The sequence below is a fragment of the Thermobia domestica genome, chromosome 3 (genome assembly GCF_964235325.1).
Source record: "Thermobia domestica chromosome 3, izTheDome1.hap1.1, whole genome shotgun sequence".
In the NCBI taxonomy this organism is placed as follows: domain Eukaryota; kingdom Metazoa; phylum Arthropoda; class Insecta; order Zygentoma; family Lepismatidae; genus Thermobia; species Thermobia domestica.
The window spans coordinates 146,702,435-146,725,832 of record NC_137456.1 but is presented as its reverse complement, the minus strand read 5'-3'; the positions used below and the strand labels follow the sequence as shown (position 1 = coordinate 146,725,832).

Below are 23,398 nucleotides of genomic sequence, written 5' to 3'. Positions count from 1 at the left end.
GTGCAGTGGCGTAGTCAGGGGAGCTCAAGCTCTCCCCATTAGTGTTGTAATGTTGAAAGTGGATTCTGCTTACATGAAGTGTGTTCCATTTGTAATGTTAGAACTTTTCTTTTTAGTTTCCTTAGTAAGCATAAGGGGGCTTGTAGTTTTACTGCAGATGTAATTAAGTATATGTGTATGTAGTACTTTATTCCTCAGTACCTACCAGCTAAATTTAAACCAAATTAGATGTACAAGTACCCAATCATCTAAAGAAGACCCAACTCAGTCTGTTTCGCTTCGAATCGAATATTGGACCAAGTGTCCCAAATCTTTCTTACCACACATTTAACTTTGTCACTAGTCCAGGCCAGGAATACTACCGCAAGGAGTAAATGTTCTGCAAAAATCGATGGGTTTAGCAACTTAGAAAATAATATAAATAGTATTTCATTTTTCTAAAAACAATGGACATAAAGTAAAATCTCGGAGATACGCTAGTATAATAATAATAGCTACAAATTGTCTCCCTATCTGTTAAGATTCTACTATACTGCAAATAGAGTAACACAACAATTTTACTTTTTATATTTTTACTACATTTGGTGTAAAATACATAAAACTAAAACCTACATAATATATAACTTGCATAATTTTCCCGGGGAAATTCTGAATTTCTGGGGTATTTTTCACCAGGCTAACCTCTGGATTCGTTCCTTTTCAGCTGTTGTACGCAGTTATAAGTTAATAGTACATATTGATATGACATATTCGACAATCTCTGCTAAATAATTCGAAGGGGATTTTGCCATTTTAATTTTCTTGCTGACTTAAAAGAAAACTATTATTTTATTGTTAGGTATTATGTATGCACGTAATTTTAAGTGAACTAGACATATCTTGCCATTTTCGGAGTCAGCTGCAAAATGTTTAGAGATGTGTTGTCCCTTCCGTGATGGGTTTCCGCAGAAAAGAAAAAAGCGCTCATATTTTATCGTTAGTATGTACATATATACAAGTTCAAGGTAACTGAACGTGTTCTAGCGTTTCTCTCACTGGCATTAAAATATTTCCGAAGGGTCGAAAATATTTCTCTTGAACGGGCTTTTCATGTAAAAGATAAAGTTCATAATATATTATTTTACTTTTGTAATGTATGTATGAACGGAGCTACAACTGAATCAATCATATTATTCTACTACTTTCAGATTTAGCTGCAAAATATTTCGAGAGGGGCCGTTAACTCTTTATACTAGTTTTCACAGAACAGGGAAATAAACATTATCCCTTATTTAGTGTTGCTATGTTTGCACTAAGTTTCAAGTAAATTGGATATGGTTTTCTATATTATTTATTATTTAAAAGATAAGTTCACTACCTAGTTTAAATCAAGTAGTGGAAATGAATTTAAAGCTTCAAAAAGTATATTCCATGAAAATCTAATATTTTTACGAAAGATATCTTGGACATATTTCTTAATATAAAGAAAGGGGCGAGGGAGTGATTCATCACTCATTTATGACCGATTTTAATTACAAGAACAGGGGATTACGGAAAAAGTCAAAGAAAATATATATAATACTGCATCAAACCGAATGAGATTTATATAAGTTATTGTGAAACTATAAATAATCGGGGAGAGGGTAAAACCACTAATCTATTTTTTACTGATTTCGGCTCAATGTAGAGTGAATGATTAGGAAGCCTTAAGGAAAATATACGGCATATTACACTAAAATCGAACAGTTGTAACCGGGGAAGGCGACTAAACGCCTTACCCCACACAAAAAATATCTATGGCATTCCCCACTTCCTAAAAAAATACAATGGGCAAAGATAGGCTCGGGGGACGGCATGACGTCATGCAACCCCCCTTCCTTTTCTGAAAAAAAATGAAATGAAATCTTTGAGTTTTACGTCCCACGCTTATGCCGGTTAGGCTAAAGGAGACGGTGATGATGAGTAATGAATGAAATGGTGGAATGAAGAAAGTGGGAGGAAACGGGAGAATCCCGAGAAAACCTACGCACGCGGTGTTTGTCCACCACAAGGTTCACTTGGCGGGGGCTGGGATCGAACCCGGGACCCCAAGCACCAGAGGTGAACGCTCTACCACTGAGCCACCGCGGCCCCCTTCCTTTTCAGATCCACTACACATGCACTGAGAAAAATTCGTTCTCCGGACAGCGGTATATTGTACAAATATACGGAATCCACTTGCTTACTACAGAAATCAGTAGGGAACAAACGTTACCCGTATGCTACATAGGCCCTGCTCTTAGATGTTACATCATGCCGTTGCACGATGCGGGATATCTAATAGTCTTCCTTATAATATACATATATGTATGTTACCTTCGTCAGCTATATGTTATATACGTCCATTTGCATGTGAGATCCTGACAGCCTACAAGATGTCATAAAGAAAATATAGCATACACCAACTTTTGTCATAAAAATATTTTACATAGTTTAAATTGAAATATTGTTTTCCATGTACATGTGTAAACTTGCAACATGGGATTGAATTTACTCCCCCTTCCCCCCGCAGTATACTTTATGAATTTTAACCCTAAACAATAGCATTATTGCTGCAAGTGAAAGGAAGACACATAGCACGTAACCAGATTCCGCTAGTCTACCGTAGTCTTAACTTAGGAAGTTTTCCCATTGTCTCAAGATGCTGGGTAACACTTTAGCTCCTACTGAGAATTGAAACCAGGAGCTACGTGAGGTCTAATGAATTCAGATTCCCCGCCCTCACTAAACTTCGTAGGTTGACGAATGTTTGTGAACTTTCTTAACAATCGAAATGAATGATATGGCCTAAAAATTGTATTTTATATCTCTAGCACTATCATTTTTTCTGAGAAATAGGAGGCACTAATTGACAATTTCTTAGACTTTTCAGATGTTGAATAACACAGGTTAAATACTACAATATACGTAAAAGACCCCCCAAAAATCTTTGGATCCAAAAAAAAAAATAAAAAATAAAAATAAAATAAATAAATAAATAAATAAATAAATAAATAAATAAATAAATAAATAAATAGACTCGTGTCTGGTGTGCTCTAAACATTCATTTATTTATGTAACAATATTTCAAATACAGCCTCTAAGGCCAATTTACAACAGAATATTTTAACATCAATAGTGGAAAAAGGAAAGGAGAAAATCAGGCAGGATTTATACTTAAAGATAACATCCCGACTTTCACCTTGTGGAACCGCGAAAAAACTGGTGTAACTAGTCAGGGTAGCAAGCCACAAGCTTTGCACCTAGGATCTCCCTTTTGCAAAGGAAGAACGCTAACCACTAGCCTACGCTCGTTAGAAATAATAATAATAATAATAATAATAATAATAATAATAATAATAATAATAATAATAATAATAATAATAATAATAATAATAATAATAATAATAATAATAAATCTTTAATCAATATAGTGAACCAATTGGGGATCTGCCTGGATTAAGAATCAGCAAACTCCGCTACCCCGTGGCCATGCATCACGCAATTTTCTAGCTATTTTGTGGGCTGTATAGAACTGTAAAGTTTTGTTTTAGTAATAATAATAATGATATGATTTTCACAGGCTTGCGCCCCCATTCATGGAACAGGTCTCACATCAAATAATCCTACTCTTGTTGTGGACAGCGATGAGCGCTATGAAAAGAAAGCAAGATGAAGAATGAAAGACATTGGGTGATATCAATAAAAATAAGTAACTACTCCTGAGAAGTCCTGCTCGAGAATCGGAGTAACTACAGCTGGAGTAATCTCCTCCCTCAATTTCCTATCAATAAAACAAGCCACTACTCAGGTCTAGTCTGCTCCAGATTTATGAACGTTTACTCGCGCTTCCTCTGCACGTAGCACTGAGTCGTATCAATAAAAGAAGTGATTACTCATTTCTCCCATTCATCGCGCAGTCATTTCGTTGTTTTTTATCTATGGCGTAGTATCTTAAAAGCCATGGAAGGTGCAAGTAGCAACGATAGCTTCAATCAAAGTGCATTTGTGGATATTGTAAAAGAGTTTCCAGTGGCATTTTCGAAGTCACAGCTACCAGAAAGTAAACGAAGGAAAGCCGAAACTTTAAAGGTAATTACAGTGAAATGCACCGAAATATCAAATACATCTACGACTGAGACACAAATTCAAAAGAGAATCTTTAATATTCGAGCGAGAATAAAAGAAAAAGAAAACGAAGAAAAAATTTAAAAAAAAAAACGGGAAAGAAGAAAGTAATACTGAAACCATGGGAATGAACCTATGTGAGCTGATGGATGTTGATTGGAATCCAGCAATATCAAGATTAACACGACAAGCGCATATCACGTGTTGTACAAGGTCTTTGTAGATTGTTTGGCTTTAAGAACGAAATCAGACACTTGGCTCCTTTGTTTTCTTTTTTAAAAAGTCCAGCCACTCACGTCATAAATCACGTCCATCTGATTGCGTTTTCCACACCATACATGTCTCCTTTCGCCTTGACATAAACAAAATACATTCTCATGTATACACCCTTTCTATCAACGTTGAGTTGAGTTGATTATTAGTTTAACGTCCTTTTCAGTAGCGTGCCTATATGAGACAGAACCCACTGATTAACGGTGTAATCCAAACCACATGAGCTCCTGCCGGGAATCGAACGCGGGTCTCCTATGCCAAAGGCATGTACGCTAACCGCTTAGCCACGAAATAGCTCTTCCTATTAACGTATTACTCTCCAAAATACTAGGTTTCTTTAATGCCACTTGTGTATAGTCAAGTGCTCCCATAGCACCCGGAAATGTATATTGTTCTTGCCACTCTGCCTTTGCTGTTTGTATATTACGCACACTTCCGGAAACAATCCATTTTCAGGTAGTCATAGACAGTACTTTGAGCCACACCAGAATCCCCTGACATTCCGACCTGTAATCCTGGATCACTCACGTAACGCAAGAAAACCAAGGGCACCGATTTCTCTGTAAATTTGGGGGGGAGGGCATTCAGATGCAGAAAGTATATATATATCAGGATTTTAAGACAAATTGCACTCTAATTATGTCAAATATTGTATATTCATAAATACAATAGGGAGCCCACATGAGTTTTGGGGAGCCCGGGCCCCCACAGAATCGGCGCCCTTGAAGAAAACCCGCATCTTTTCATCATTACGTAGTCCATCACCCCGAATTTCGGTTGATTCTCTTTTTAAAATGTTGTACTAATCACTACATTTTCTTTCATAAACTTATAATGCTTTTTGTAATCTCCATTTCCAACATTTCTTTGCAGTTTATAAGTTTTTCTACGTAGTAAAACAATCATATACTCTGCCATATTTCGCACGGAGTCACCTATTTAGCTTGCTCCACAAATTTGGAGAAGTTACTAGCATCACAGAGGAGTCTTTGATTTTTATTGATATCAAACGCGGAGTAGTTACTCGGCTCGAGAATAGAGGTGTGGTTACTTCAAAAGGGCGGGGCTTCTCCGAGGTCAGCCGAGGCGACTAGTGCTCAGTTCTCTTTTTATTGATACCAATGCGAGTAACTACTTCAAAATTGGGCGTAATGAGTAACTTCTCCGTTTTATTGATATCACCCATTGTCTATTTTTCCCTCCCCTTTGCTACTTTCGACTCACTCTATGCTTCCCCCGACCCTGCTGCCCCTTCCACGGTTCCAACTGCGTTGTGACTGACTTTCTTCTGTCATATTAACAGAAATCGATCAAGTTCTTTTTTCTCCCTACTGCTTTAGATTTGCAATAACAACATATGAAAGTGAAATTTCTTTCTGTTTCACCATCTGAAGAACGAAGTTCAATGTGACCCTATGAAGAACAATACAATTGATACCATGCCCGAGGAACTCTCCAAAGATCTGATAAGATCTGTAACTGATGAACACAATACCCTTACCAAACCTGTCTGATCAACTGAGTTACTCATGTGGCACATAGTCTTTGTAACGAAATAGCTTCTGTTCCGCACATTTTCGTTCCATTAGATACCCGCATAGGAAAGAATCTCATTCTGGTGGTACAAAAGCTGGATTTTTTGCCCAGAAGAGTTTTAAAGCATACCGGAAACAGATGTGTTCCTTCAATTAGTTACGGTACAAAAACATTACATGCATGAATAACGTTAATACCTCATAACGAAAAATGTGTTATGTCTTGTACTCACCGAAATTAAATAACCAATAATTTTGTTACAGAGAGCTATTTTCGTTACGTTACAGTTACGTTAAATTATCCACCCCTGGTATGAACACATTTTCGAGACTTAGACAATCATCTTCGGACAGAAAGACACGAATATTATTTGGCGATATTTATTGAGCAAATTCCGTCATTATCGTCAATATTTTGCAATTCATCATTTATCTCGTTCTGTAATGTCTTTATTAATATTATGAGTAGTATAGAATAAGAACGAAAATCAATGATTATAGAATAGGAAAAAATAGGGATATTCAGTTGTTACAAGAACATAATTTCATTTAATAACGAATTACGAGCATTAGTGCTTTTACAGGGGTTGCTCTCTTTTCCATCCGAATGTTAATATAAAATCTTTCTCAATTTAAGATTGTTTGAATAATAAGTTATAGAATCTCCGACATCTACCATGTACCGAAATATTAGGAGGATGATACTTCAACAGCATTACATGTTTTTTTTTAAAAAAAAAAATTATAATGGAAAATCCAATATAATTGTCTTTTCGTTTTTTTTGTTCTATCCTTCTGAAAGTTTGCAATGACTTATGAATGAATTAAATATTGAATTAGAATTGCAACATTTACCGGAAATAGACAATGAATTCATATTGTAATTAAAAGGAATATTCATGGTCATATTTGAAGATTAACTCAATGAAGCATATTATAGACGTGTCAATTCTAAATTTTATATTATGACTTAAGCATCAGCAATTTCTATGTTCTGACGTATTCTCTAATAGTTTCATATTTTTACCTAGATCAAAAACCATCTTGAAATCACTAGAACTCATAATTTTAATTGAAAGTCTTTAAAATTTTAAGTATACCTGCTACTTCCAAATTTTATTCGTACTTTTATATTTACTTCGTAAGTAATATTTTTTCTACACTAGACTATTTCGCTTAAGCAGAAAATTTCCTTCACAGACTAACAAAATGAAATCACATATATTTCTTCTTTTTATAACAATAGTACAACCATTCTTGTTACTTTTCTTTATCGCAGACAAATATAACAAATTCATGTTATACACATACGAAAATTGATTTTTTCCTCAAAAAATCAAACTGGACTCATACAGCAAAAGTATGAATGAAATGTTATACCTGAATTTCACATAGATACTAAGATAGATATATCATGTTATCACACTTGTATTTTACTCCAAAGCTAAAAATTTGGAAATACTTTATTCGAGTAGCGTATTGGCCATAACCAGAGTAGTAGTTTTTTTTTTTTTTTTGCTATTTCATATTTCCGTTCATAGATATTCCTCTAGTAATACGAAATGAGCTTAAGTATTATTCAAACGACTCAAATATAAACTTTGTTTTAATACATATATATGTATTTAAGTATTTTGATCCAAATAAATTATCTTCAAATTGAACGAATTATCATAAAAGACAAATCGTGTGAAAGATAGCATTCATGGATAAAGACAAACAAACAAATTCAAATGCTATGTTTGTTTTGAATAACTACTACAATCAGATTGTTTTATCAACATATTTCATTTTTCGTGCTTCATAATTAATTATCTCTCCATTAATATGAGATTGTTATTCTAATATTTGTATTTTTATAAAGTATACCTCTAATTTCAGCTACAGAACCAGAAATACCTACAACAGTAACTCAACCAGCTCCTCCTCAGACAAGTACGTATTAGAAATTTTATTCTTTTGCCTTGAATTTATAGGAATACTAGTTTCCCCAGTTACGAAAGGAGATCTGCATTTGATTTTATATTTCATTTTGGTTAGGAACAAATCCTTTATTTTTAATATCAAAATTATTTTTGTTATCAGTTAAAAAGAAAAGAAAATGAAATGAAATTTTTGAGTTCTACGTCCCACGTTATGTCCTAAAGTCTAAAAGAGACGGTGATGATGACAAATGAATGAAATTATGGAATGAAGAAACAGGGGGAAACGGTTGAACCCTGTGAAAACCCATGGGCACGGTGTGTGTCCATCACAAAATACACTTAGGGAGGTTGGGGTCGAACCCGTTACCCAAAATACCAGACGTAAACGCTGTAATACTGAGCTACAGAGGCCATCACTTAGGGAATGTAACACATTATCATCCGTTGACTTTGTGGCCATTCAATATATTATCATTTATCATTAATTTTTTAACTTAGAAGAATAGAAGGAATAACGTGTACTTTCAAGTTAGCTAAATTAACGTCTCATTTTTGTTTAAAGTTTATCAAGGGAAAAGACACCATCCATTTTTTGCATATTATCAGCATGTAGGTTTCCTGATTCATCTTTAATGTTTACAAATGAAAATTAGAATCATGTTTTCTACGAGAATTTCTATATTTTAATTGTAAAATTGTTAATTGTCACAGATACAACATGCATGTTAATATACATACAGAAAGAACAACGCGACGAGTAGTTTCACGAGTCTAAATGTTACTTCACTATGTGAGTATGATTCTGGAACTCGGTATATCTAATGGTTTTGTTTAAACTCGATTGTGAAATTTAGATGTTGATTCACTATGTGATTTTCTTTTATTTTAAGTAAATATTTGACGTAAATATACGGTTGCAAAGCATTATCTTAATAATTGTTAGGTTTACTGAAAAATATCTATAATTTAAAGTTAACTGAGAATCTTTCACCAGATTGAATATTTTACTTCCCTTTTTTTAATTTAGTAAATTTGTTTACATTAAAAGAATGGCAATAGATAAATTCTAGCAAGTAATAATAACTCTCAAGGATAATACATTATTCCTTTTTCGAGATAGAGAAATTTTTTGGATATGAAATAGAAACAAAAGGTTACAACGTTTTTGAGTTAATATTTGTGTTAAAAAATTAATTGCCGAGTTTATATTTTCATGTTTAGAGCTCTCTGTTTTACTTCTTTTTTGTTGTAATTTAGTATACTTATTTACATTAAAACAATAGCTATAATAATTTCTAGTAAAATAATAATGATAATGACTCAAGGATTGTACTTTATTACTGTCTTGAGATAAAGGTGTTTTTCAGGTATGAGATAAGAACAAAACGGATTCAATATTTATGAATTAATATTTGCGTTAAGAGATTAATGCAGTGTTAATGTGTGCATGTTTAGTAACCTCTGCCAAAATATTTACGATCATAACAGTACTGTTCTGGAGAAAAAGGTTCAGTAAATTACTTTACTTTCTATCTCGTAAATCTAATAGTGCACGGGAACAGTATAATTATCATCACTGTCTTTGAAGTAAACCTCATCAAGAAGATGCACTTATTCATTAATTCACAGAACGTATCAGATTTTGTTGTATGGATAGAAACAGGACATTGCATATCATACAGTATAAGATAAGAGAATTACTCAACGTGAAAATTGTTATTTAAGATATACATCTTGAAAACACAACTCATTGTATGAACACATTTGTGAGACCTAGGCAATCATCTTTTAATAGAAAGACACGAATATTATTTGTGCGATATTTATGGAGCAAATTACGCTATAATCATCAGTATTTTGCATTTCATCTTTAATCTTTTTTATATCTTTATTAATAGTGTGAGTAATATGAAACAAGAAGGAAATACAAGGAATATAGAATTCAAAACCAACATGCATATTCAGTTGCGACAAGAACATGATTGTATTTAAGAAAAAATTACGAGCTTTAGTGCTTTTATCGGTGTTGCCCTCTTTTCCATCCGAATGTTAATACAAAATTTTGCGCAATATAGGATTGCTTTGAATAATAAGTTGTTGAATCACTCGCAACTACCATGTATTGGATTATTCGAAGGATGATACTTCATGAGCGTTTCTTGTTCTTTAGTTACCAAGTACACTTGTTAGGTGCTGGGATAGAACCTGTGACCCAATATACCAGACCTTGAAGGCTCTAGTACTGAGCTACCGAGTTCCTCAGTTAGGGGATATAACATAACCATCCATTGACTTTGTTGCCATTCAATATAATGTCATACACTATTAATTTTCCCATGAACTTAATAAAAGCAATACACGTGTACTTTCATATGTAGATACTTTATGTTGGCTAAATCAATACCTCATTTTTGTTTAAAGTTAATTGACGGGGAAGAGACTATCTACTTTGTTAATAGTATAAGTATGTTTGTGTTCTAGTTTCAACTTTAATGTTTACAAATGTAAATTGAAACCGCATGATTTCTACGAGAATTTTTATATTTCCGCTGTAAAGTTGTTGTTATATTTAACACATTTAATACGCATGTTAATATGCATAAAGAAAGGACAAAGCGATTAGTAGTGTCACGAATCTAAATTGTTACTTCATTATGTGTGGTGAGATATTGGAACTCTGTATTATCTAACGCTTTTCTTTTAACTCGATTATCATATTTAGAAGTAGATTTATTTTGCCTTTTCATCTTATTTTTAAATAAATATAAGGTTGCAGAAAATTATGTTAATAATTCTTAGAATTTAGTGAAAGACAAATCTAATTTAAAATTAACAGCGAATTTTTTCCACCAGATTGAAGAATTTATTTGTCTTTTGATCTAATTTAGTAATTGTTTTACATTAAAAGAATAACAATAATAATTTCTCGTAATAATAATAATGATAATCTCTCAAGGATACTACATTATTGCTTTTTCGAGACAAGGAATTTTTTTCAGAAATAACATATGAACAAATAGGATCCAATGTTTATGAATTAATATTTGTGTTAAGAAATTAGGTCCAAAGTTAATGTGTTTACGTTTAGAGCCCTTTTCTAAAACAGTAAAGATCACACCAATACTGTTCTGGACAAACACTGTTTAGTAATTTACTTTATTTTCTACCTAATAAAAAATAATAGTGGCCGGGAACAGTATAATTATCATCTACGTTTTAGAAGTAAACCTGATGAAGAAAATGCACTTATTCATTAATTCACAGAAGATATTGGATTTTGTTTTATTAATATAAACAGGACACTGTATCTCACATAGCGATGTCAAAAAATAACATCGTATTGTATGAACACATTTCTGAGACTTAGGCAATCATGTTTTGGAATAGAAAGTAATGAATATTACTTGGCGACATTTATTGAGCAAATTGCGCCATTATCGTCAATATTTTACATTTCATCTTTTATCTCGTTCTGTAATGTGTTTATGAATAGTATGAGTAGTATGGAACAAGAAGGCAAGACAACAAATATAGAATTGAAAACAAACAAAGATAGTCAGTTGCGACAAGAACATGAATGTATTTAAGAACAAATTACGAGCATTGGTGCTTTTATCGGGGTTGCCCTCTTTTTCCATCCGAATGTTAATATGAAATCTTGCTCAATTTAATATTGCTTTGAATTATAAGTTGTGTAATCTCCCACATCTATCATGTACTGAGTTATTCGAATTATGATACTTCATTGCGTTACATGTTTTTTTTAACTGATAAAGAAAAACAGAAAGCAATTCTCGTTCCGTGTTTATGCTTTTCGTCTGAAAATTTCCAAAGAATTATGAGTGCATTACATATTAGAAAGAAATTTTAGCTTTAACGGAAATACTCAGAAAATTCGTGTTGTTATTAATATGAAACTTCGTGGCTATATTGGAAGTTTAACCCTATGAAGCATATTGTAAGCGTGTCAATTCTTAATTAGTGTTTTGACTTAAGAGTCACCAAAGTTCTATGTTCTTACGTATTGTCTAATAATTTCATATTATTAATTAAAACAAATTCCTTCTTGAAATCACTAATAGATCTGAAATTTGTATTTGAAGATATTTGAAATCTTAAGTATTCGTACTACTTCGAAATATTATTCGTATTACCTCGAACATTTAAAGTTAATACGCTACTAATATTATTTTCCTCACTAAAATTTAGTTCGCTTAAACGGAAAATTTCTATCACTGACCAGCAAATAATATCCCATACATTTCTTCTTTAAATGACAATAGTACTTCCATTATTGTTACTTTTGTTTATTCCAGACAAATATAAAAAAATCATATATTATGCCCATATGTAAAGTATGTTTAAAAAAACTTGATTCATACAGCGAAGGGTTGAATTAAACGTTAAATGTGAATTTCAAATAGATATCTTGTTACATGTTATCATATTTGTATTTAGAATTCTACTCCAAAGCTAAAAATGTGGAAATGCTTTATTCGAGTACACTATTCGTCATCAGCAGTGTTGTAGCTTTTTTCCTGTTTTGTAGTTCCGTTTATCAATATTATTCTAGTTATACGTAATGCGCTTCAATACTATTCAAAGAACTCAAAAATATAATATATATTTTAATATTTATAGGTATTTAAGTACTTTGATCCAAAAAAAATTATCTTCTAAATTGATACTGTGCAGTCGCCCCTTCTCAGTCTGAAAGCTCAGATAACGTGCTAATAGGTAGTGTAATTGGTGTGTCAGAGCGGACAATTTGCGTCCAGGATTTAGTAAACATTGAATTTCGTAGAGCGTAAAGTACAGGCTCTGATCTGGATTGCATATAAATAAAATTAAACATATACAATAGGGACAGATTGTGATGTCGAAGGGTTTGATAAGGGTTAGAAGGAAGTAACTTTTAGGACTGGTTAATCTACTTGCACTTACTTGCACTTACATTGTGTTGCCTTCTCGATGATTCTCCCAGTGGGTAGATGTCCGTCAGTTGGTCGTCTGAGTAGTTGAGAGTTAAGGGTTTGCCAAACCCGGGCAGAAAAACTAACGTTGCGAATACAGTAAACCTAATCAAATTCTAAATTGCTCTTTAACGGATTATCCATCGCAACTGATAGCTACATTGTTAGCTAAGGCAAGGTGGTCTCTAAGTTAGAGCAAGGAGAACTTCTCGTAAATTCAGAATCGTGGTTCGTGCTCCTACATGTTAACTTGTCTCTCATAGATCTAGACTACCTCTTGCCAAAAGTATCTCAAAGGTTTTTGTTCGATTTCCCTTCCGGGTTAGTATCCTGGGTCGTTGACTATTTCTTCTGTCTCGACTAAAAGTGCATACTCATAGATTAACCAAAAGTGAGGTGGTGATAGGAATGCGGACGGGGAAGCAACTTGTTGTTTTTATTGATTAAGAAATTACAAGTGTAGGAAAGAAATGACAGACAGAAGTCCTAGTAGGAAAAGCAAATGAGGTTAGAAAAACAAATCGAAAAGTGATTCAACATTAAATGAACGATTATGCTTTTCACTGTATTGAATTTTAAAATAAAATGTCCCAAAGTTCGAAATAAAATGTTTCATTATGTGTCCAAGTACACATTTCTTCATATACCTCCTGAAATCAAAGTCGCGAATGTAAACATTTCCTAGTCAAAATATTCGCATTTTCATTTTTCTAAAAAAAAAATAACATCTTTGTAGTTCTATTTAATCTTCATGACAAGAGTCACAGCAGCTTATATAGTCTGGAAAGAAATCATGTGATGAGAAACGATGAGTACAGCATAAATGTTCACAACACTAATACAATTGATAGAACAGTCAAGGCCAAATGACGTAAACACAGCAACGTCGATGTTGTAAACACAGCATCACTAAGCACAAGATGTAGGTCTGGAAATCACAGGTTCAATGTTTTTCCACATCACATAACTGGAAAGTTCATTCAGTACAAGTAGATCATAAAAGCGGGGTAGACAGGTTTATTATAGTAACATCACGAAAATTAGGGGATACAGACAATGACTGCCTAAAACACGTAAGATATGAGAGTAGTGAAAAAAAATTAATAAAATAATGGAATGAATAAAAATCGACGAAAAATCATGGAAAAATTTGCAAAAGTAATATCTAAACCGTAATCCATACGTATACATCTATATATAGTAAATACAATCTCCAATACCAATAAAATTTTAACTCTATAATCAAAATAATTATTACGAGGTAGAAGAAAAATTAATCTAGCTACCCATAGAAAGAACAGATAAAACAACACAAAATAATGTTGATTTCAGATTTTAGTAAAAAGGAATTGTAAAGAATTTATTTCCACAAAGATCGAGGTATTAGCACAGCTATAGCCCTCTGCACAGGCTATTAAAACCTTAAAGAAATCAACATAAAAGGCTATCACCAAACACATTCCTAAATCCCTAACTAAAATATGCGATAAAAGAGAAAAATATCCTCTTTCTTCTTGCATGAAAGTAGAGGTACGTGGACCCACATGAAAATGTGGAATCAAGTCCATTCTTCAAATATACATAAATACATATCATATAGTGCGCAAATCCTATTCATACATAAATCCCAAGTCATTTTCATGATGAAATACGCAAGTTCACTATAAACACTGCAGGAGTGAAAAATTGACCATTCAAAAAAATCACTAAAAATCACACAAGAGTATATTACAGTGTATATTCCTTTCAAAAGAATACTTTGACTGAGTATGTTTCCAATAACTAATAACAAATCGTAGAATCAAATCAAAATAATCCAGGAAATGAAAACTTCATTTTCTTTACATCGACATTTGGGTCATAAAATGCATATTGAAAATGCAAAAAACGTAGGAATTCTTCTTCATTACTATCATAACATAGATAGCATACAAATATCAATTCACAGTTGCGTCTGTCTCCCTTGTTTTCTTCTGCTAAGCATTGTGTATCAATAAGACGTTGATTTGGCGCCAAAATACTAACTATTCAGGTTATAAGCTGTTGAAAAGATAACCAAGAAAAAGAGACGTGTTCTACAAAGGTAACCAACAGTTCTAAGCAACTGAAAAAACAATGATGTCTATATGAGTACTCCTTTTTCTCCTTCTCTTCGTTGCAATTGTTATTGCCGGTGTCCTGCCCACGGTTGAATCTATCCATGCATTACCGGGGGGTACAAAATGAGGAGCCAAAAACTACCCCCCAATAAATCATATTGACATCTGCTTTTATTCTTTCCTTCTTGTGGAACCAGATATATTACCAAAAGGATACCGTCTTCTAAGTTGTCTTCAGGGTTTCCAGTAATATAGAGGTATGAGTCAGGGACAGGGTGTTCTTTCAGCGAGTTCAAGGAGTGCTTACACAAAGATTACCCCCCAATTAATTATTTAGACAAACACATGTAGTAGCTCCTTCTTCTAAAGGGTCGTGTACACCATAAAAGATCTTGTACAAGATCTTGTAGCTGTCATAAAAAAAATCTTGAAACCCTACCATATTTCCCCGTGTACACATAGTCTTGATAGGGTCATAAAACATTTTTTCCATCTTGCAAGAAGTTCAACAGTGTCCAACTTTTTGGGCCGTCTTGCTTGCTACCTGCTATCGCCCTCCCGCTGACATAAAAGAAAATCCAGTTGCGCCGCTTCCGAAACAACGGTTTCGTTTGGGCTGGAGGGGGAAGAGCCAAAATACACATTTTTACGACTGCCAGGGAAAACAAGTGTCTCTTCTTTTGTTAACAGCTCGGTTCCATGAATGTAAGCATCGAAATAATTTAGCTTCCTCACAGATATCAAAATAGCACACTGAATTCAGGATGGTACTGCAAGCTAAATTCTGTAATCATAGCAGCTTTAATCGAAGTTATTATCTTTCACAATTACTAATTTTCATAATAATAATAATAATAATAATAGTAATAATAATAATAATGTTTTTTCCGATAAACTGATTGTCACCAAATAATATATATATATATATATATATATATATATATATATATATATATATATATATATATATATATATATATATATATATAGATAGATAGATAGATAGATAGATAGATAGATAGATAGATAGATATGATAGATTAAATGGAAATTTGAATCGATGTACATAGTTTTCAGGGTTGTACTTGAGCAGAAATCCTTAGGTTTTGCAATTATTCTAATTATGCCTATATTTTGATTGTAGATAGAAGCTGCGGTGGCTCAGTGGTACAGCGTTCACCTCCGTTGCTTGGGGTATCTGGTTCGATCCCAGCTCGCGCCGTGTGGACTTTGTGGTGGACAAAAGTAGTAGAAAATGGATCGATATGGGCCAACCTGGAACATATGAGAACAGATGAGAACAACTCAGGAGCCCCTGAGAAATTGGGCATAGTACACCGTGAGCCCACGGTCTTCTACGACCTCCATTTTAGGGGTGAATTTATTCCCTTTTATGAGCACTTTTTAGGGGGTGTACTCGTTCTCTTTTACGAGCACATTTTTGGGGGTGAACTCGTTCCCTTTTATGAGCATATTTTCCAACCCCTATGTTAATTACGAACACATAGAAGAGCAGATAACACATAAGACTACGTAACACACAGCAGAACAGATAACACATAAGAGTACGTAACATAACAAGGGTGTATTCGTTCTCTATTATGATCACTTTTTCAACCCCTATTTTAACATAGCAGAAATTACAAACACACAGCAGAGCAGATAACACATAACATAACAAGGGTGTACTCGTTCTCTTTTATGAGCATATTTTCCAACCCCTATTTTAACATAGCAGAAATGACATAAGACTACGAACACATAGAAGAGCTAATAAAAGAGTATGGCTTATTTTCCAACCCTTATTTTAACATAGCAGAGAATACATAAGATTCGTTCCACCCCTAATGGAACATAGCAGATAATACATACGACTACGTAACATAGCAGGGTGAACTCGTTCCCTTTTATGACCTCTATTTTAGGGGTGAACTCGTTCTCTTTTATGAGCATATTTTTCAACCCCTATTTTGACATAACAGAAATGACATAAGACTATGTAATATAGCAGGGGTGTACTCATTCCAACCCTTATTTTAACATAACAGAAATAGCAGACAATGATAAAGATAGTCATTTTAGAGGGTGTATTCATTCATTCTCTTTGATGACCATTTTTTCCACCCCTAATTGAAATTACATAGCAGAGCAGGTAACACATAAGATTCGTTTCCTTTTTATGAGCACTTTTAGGGGTTTATTCATTCCGTTTTATGATTACTTTTTCAATCCCTATTTGAACATTTTAACATAGCAGAAATTTATGAACACCGTCTCCACCCCTATTTCAACGTAGCACTGATTTCGTTACCAACCCTTAATTTAACATAGCAGAAATGACACAATCATGTCCCCAAACTACTGACCATCGTGAAAAAAGGTAAAACTCAAAAAACAAAACAATATATCGAGATGGTGTTTCCACATTTAGTAATTGGTCACCAGCAACTACATGTTCCAAAAATAATGACCGTCGAGGTCAAAGGTCAAAGTACTTAAAACCTAATAACTCGGAAACGGATCCACATATTGAGATGGTGTTTCCAAAATTAGTAATTGGTCATCAAATACTACAAGTTCCAAAATAATGATCATCGACGTCAAAGGTCACAGTACTTAAAACCTAATAACTCGAAAATGGATTCACATATTGAGGTGCTCTTTCCACATTTAGTAATTGGTCATCAACTACTACAAGTTCCAAAATAATGACCATCGAGGTCAAAGGTCAACATACTTAAAACCTAATAACTCGAAAATGGAGCAAAATGTTGAGATGCTGTTTCCACATTTAGTAATTGGCCACCAACTACTACAAGTTTCAAAATAATGATTATCAAGGTCAAAGGTCAAAATATTTAAAACCTAGTAACTCGAAAATGGATCCACATACTGAGGTGCCGTTTCCACATTTAGTGATTGGTCATCAAATGCTACAAGTTCCAAAATAATGATCATCGAGGTCAAAGGTCAAAGTACTAAAAACCTAATAACTCGAAAATGGATCAACATATTAAGGTGCTGTTTCCACATATAGTAATTGGTCATCAACTACTACAAGTTTCAAAAACAGTGGCCATCGAGGTCAAAAGTCAAAGTACCTAAAACCTAATAACTCGAAAATGGAGCCAAATGTTGAGATGTTGTCTCCATATTTAGTAATTTGTTAGCAACTACTACAAGTTCCAAAATAATGACCATCTGGGTCAAAGTTCAAAACACTTAAAACCTAATAACTCGAAAACGGAATCACATATTGAGATGTTGTTTCCATATTTAGTAATTGGTTAGCAACTACTACAAGTACCAAAAATAACGACCATCGAGGTCAAAGGTCAAAACACTTAAAACCTAATAGCTCGAAAATGAATTCACATATTGAGGTGCTGTTTCCAAATCTAGTAATAGGTCATCAACTACTATAAGTTCCAAAAATAATCTTCATCCAGCTCAAAGGTCAAAACACTTAAAACCTAATGACTCGAAAATGAATTCACATATTGAGGTGCTGTTTCCAAATCTAGTAGTAGGTCATCAACTATTACATGTTCCAAAAGTACTGACTATCGAGGTCAAAGGTCAAATATTTAAGCCTGTGTGATCTATTCAGTTTTGTACCAAGCAGAGAGAAATGAAGAATGAATAAATATGATTGGTTTACTTCGAGAAAGAAAGCAAAGATATGCCATATTAACTATTTAAACAAACGAAAGGATAAATTTGAATGACCTATTCAATTTTGTACCAACGAGAAATGCCATTTTATCTAGCTCAAAATTTTATATAATTTTTGTACTACTCAAATAAACAAAAAACCGAAAAAAATAGTTTAACTAACTCATACTTTTATACCATTTTGTACTACTCCAATAAACGAAGGAATACCAGAAAAAAAGAAGTGAAGATTAGGTGGATTATTTTCTGTTCTACCAACTGGAAAAGAGAGGAAGAGCCACTTTAACTAGCTCATTATGCACTGTTTAAACAAACGAAAATTGACCATTATGTAACTTTTGAACTACTGAAATGTTCTATTTTTGTATCAATCAGAAAAAAAAAACGAAGAAAGATCATTTTAACAAGTTCATAATTTCAATGTTCTACTTTTTATACCAACGAGAAAAAATGAACTTGCTGAATATACGAAAGAATAAACTTAAGTGACCTTTCCATTTTGTACTACCCAAATTAACAATGGAGAATATAGTTTTATACCACCGAGAAAAACAAAGAAATTGTACCATTTTGGAGTATTCAAATAAACAATGGACTTATAATTTGTGTCAACTCTAAAAAGGGTCATTTTATACCATTCTGTATGATTTCAACAAACAAAAGGAAAAAGCAAAAAGGATCATTTTAAACTAGTCGAATAAAGGAAGGCATAAATATGAGTGAGACCAGAGAAAAAACAACGAAGAAGGCCTAGTTTAACTAATTGAGAATTTCTGTACCTTTTTGTACTATTTAAACAAACGATGGAATAAATTTGAGTGACCAGAAAAATCGAAGATGGTCCAATTTAGCTAACTCAGAATTTATATACCTTTGTACTAGCCCAATGAACGAAAGAACAAATTTGGGTGTTCTTCCTTTTTATACCAAACAAAGAAGAACCATTTTAACTTGCTCAAACACAATTTTAACCAGCGCAGAATTTCTGTAACGCAAAAATTGATTTGGATGGAGTAACAAGAAAGAAAGAAAAGATATGCCATATTAACTATTTAAATAAACGAAGGAATATACCAATGAGAAATGCCATCTCCAGGCCATGTTTTACTATGTTAAACAAAACGATGGGTTAATTTTGAGAAAGCGAACATGGATCATTTTACTCAAATTTGGATGGAGTATTTAGCTTTGTATGAACCAGAAAAAAAGCGAAGAAGGTCCATTTTAACTAGTTCAATATTTCTGTACATTTTTGTACTACCCAAATAAGCGAAATTATATTTTTGTACCAATCAGAAGAAAATCAAAGAAGGGTCACTTTAACTAGCCAAGCAGAAAAAAAGGAAAGAATCAACACTTTGTACTAATCAAGTAAACGAAGGTATAAATTTGTACTAACCAGAAAAGGAGAAGAATGATCAACATTCTATACTTTTTGTGCCATTTATTGGGGTGTTCTATTTCCTTTTGTACCAACGAGAACCATTTTTAACTGGCTTAGAATTTTATACCTTTTTGTAAAATTTGTACCAAACCGAAGAAAAGAAAGGAAATACCATTTTAAATATCTCAGCATGTTATAACTTTTTGTGTTTTTGGTCTACCCAATTTCTTAACCATTTTGTACTATTTAAACAGTGACCTATTCACTTTTGTAACAAGCAGAAAAAGGCTTAAGCAAATAGGGTCAATTTATACCTTTTTGTGCTATTAAAATTGAGTGACCTATTCAGTTTTATACCAAGTGGAAAAAATTGAAGAAAGAATAAATTTTGTTTGCAATTAAAAAAGCGGAGGAGGTCTATTTTATGTACTTTCTGTACCAACCATAGAAAAACAAAGAAAGACCATATTCTGCTACTCAAACAAAGAAGGCCCATTATAACAAGCTCGGTATTTTTATAACATTTTGTATTACTCTAATAAATTTGGGTGGTCTATTTCATTTGCGTAACATTTAGAAGAAATGCTCAGAATGTTATACTTTTGTGGTGTTACATTTTGTATTATTTTTGTGTCATCCAGAGCAATTTAAATTGCCTCTCCCTGACAAATCAGTTGCCAGAGTCCAATGTTTGTAATATTACAATCCTACAAATTGATCCATTTATCAGTTCAATTCTCTGTAACCTTTTGTAATTTTAGCCCTAATATGTTCTTCTATTCTTACACAATCAAATGCATATGCTACAGTGTCTCAGTGTTCATTTACAGAATTAAATAATTGTTTATCTTTCTCTAAAAACATTTCTACTATTTTGTTGATATAATAATCACACTCTGTAATGTATTCATATACCAGACTAAATTTTTTCTCCAAAGTATAAGTGTTCTTAATATTACAACCTTTAAAATGCTTCTTTAAATAAAGTTTATAGATTTTCTCTCTCATTTCACGTTTAATTAAGATCGTCCACTCCTTTTGTAATAATTCGTAATCATACTGCAGCAAACAGTTCTGATCTTTTTCATTTTCATTATGGTTAGAACATGCTTCACATAATAATACTGAATTTGGTGTGTACTCACTAAATAATTGTATAACACCTGTATCACTAATACTTTCACTAGTACACTCGCACTCATTAGCTTCCACTCCAAAACAGGTAATATTTGAAATACTGTCATCATCACTTTCCGGGAGTATTTCATCATTATATCTATTATAGCGTTTAAAATAATACACTTCTTCTATTTCTTGTGTTGGATATATAATTCTCACTTTATCACGTAATTCATCTGGCAAATCAGGGTCAGACGGGTGAATTAACAGTATAGGTTTCTCGTTTTCACGCTGAATTTCTTTTTCGCTAGGTGAAACATAAACAAACTAAATGCTAGTCATTTTTCTGCTCTTCAGCAAAAACAAATCAAACCAATAATTTTATATACATACAATAAAAGCATTCTATGCATTATCCGTCTTTAATAATATGTTTCAAGCAATATAACATCATGATGTATGTCCTATTATTTTCCAAATATACTCCATAATCTTATATTCCATTATAATAAAATACATAAATGCAAAAATATATATTTGTCTTTTTGACTTAGACGAGGAAGGAGACTAACAGTACAAATGTTAGGTAACGCATTCGTAACGTTGCTTAAATATCTTCAGCAACATGGAACTTTGAAAACTTTTCTTACTTTGATATGATCTCTTCTTCTGCTGTGATCAAAAATGGCCATGCATGATGTTACGCAAATTGCTATGGAGTCTGTTCTACACAATTATGACGCAACTCTGGTTTGTTAAATCTCACGTTCAAATATTTTATGACCCTTACTTAGTGACGGGAGAGGCAATTTAAATTGTTCTCTGGATGACACAAAAATAATACAAAATGTAGCATCACAAAAGTATAACATTCTGAGCTTTTCTTCTGATTGTTCCGCAAATGAAATAGACCACCCAAATTTATTAGGGTAATACAAAATGTTATAAAAATACCGAGCTTGTTATAATGGGCCTTCTCTGTTTGAGTAGCAGAATATGGTCTTTCTTTGTTTTTCTATGGTTGGTACAGAAAGTACATAAAATAGACCTTCTCCGCTTTTTTAATTGCAAACAAAATTTATTCATTCTTCAATTTTTTCTACTTGGTATAAAACTGAATAGGTCACTCAATTTTAATAGCACAAAAAGGTATAAATTGACCTTATTTGCTTAAGCCTTTTTCTGCTTGTTACAAAAGTGAATAGGTCACTGTTTAAATAGTACAAAATGGTTAAGAAATTGGGTAGACCAAAAACACAAAAGTTATAACATGCTGAGATATTTAAAATGGTATTTCCTTTCTTTTCTTCGGTTTGGTACAAATTTTACAAAAAGGTATAAAATTCTAAGCCAGTTAAAAATGGTTCTCGTTGGTACAAAAGGAAATAGAACACCCCAATAAATGGCACAAAAAGTATAGAATGTTGATCATTCTTCTCCTTTTCTGGTTAGTACAAATTTATACCTTCGTTTACTTGGTTAGTACAAAGTGTTAATTCTTTCCTTGTTTTTCCGTTTGGCTAGTTAAAATGACCCTTCTTTGATTTTCTTCTGATTGGCACAAAAATATAATTTCGCTTATTTGGGTAGTACAAAATTGTACAGAAATATTGAACTAGTTAAAATGGACCTTCTTCGCTTTTTTTCTGGTTCATACAAAGCTAAATACTCCATCCAAATTTGAGTAAAATGATCCATGTTCGCTTTTTCAAATTTAACCCTTCGTTTTGTTTAACATAGTAAAACATGGCCTGGAGATGGCATTTCTCATTGGTATATTCCTTCGTTTATTTAAATAGTTAATATGGCATATCTTTTCTTTCTTTCTTGTTACTCCATCCAAATCAATTTTTGCGTTACAGAAATTCTGCGCTGGTTAAAATTGTGTTTGAGCAAGTTAAAATGGTTCTTCTTTGTTTGGTATAAAAAGGAAGAACACCCAAATTTGTTCTTTCGTTCATTGGGCTAGTACAAAGGTATATAAATTCTGAGTTAGCTAAATTGGACCATCTTCGATTTTTCTGGTCACTCAAATTTATTCCATCGTTTGTTTAAATAGTACAAAAAGGTACAGAAATTCTCAATTAGTTAAACTAGGATTTCTTCGTTGTTTTTTCTCTGGTCTCACTCATATTTATGCCTTCCTTTATTCGACTAGTTTAAAATGATCCTTTTTTGCTTTTTCCTTTTGTTTGTTGAAATCATACAGAATGGTATAAAATGACCCATTTTAGAGTTGACACAAATTATAAGTCCATTGTTTATTTGAATACTCCAAAATGGTACAATT

General features: G+C 32.8%; 1 protein-coding gene across 1 annotated transcript in view; it reads left to right on the top strand.

Annotated features, from left to right (window-relative positions):
- The first annotated feature begins 6,800 nt into the window (after nt 1–6,800).
- LOC145681987 (uncharacterized) overlaps nt 6,801–23,398 on the top strand; it is a 189,048-nt gene continuing 172,450 nt past the window's right edge. Inside the window, exons 1-2 of the mRNA XM_081753588.1 lie at nt 6,801–6,813; nt 7,815–7,868. Of these exons, the coding sequence (XP_081609714.1) occupies nt 6,801–6,813; nt 7,815–7,868 (67 nt within the window). The remainder of the gene's footprint in view (nt 6,814–7,814; nt 7,869–23,398) is intronic.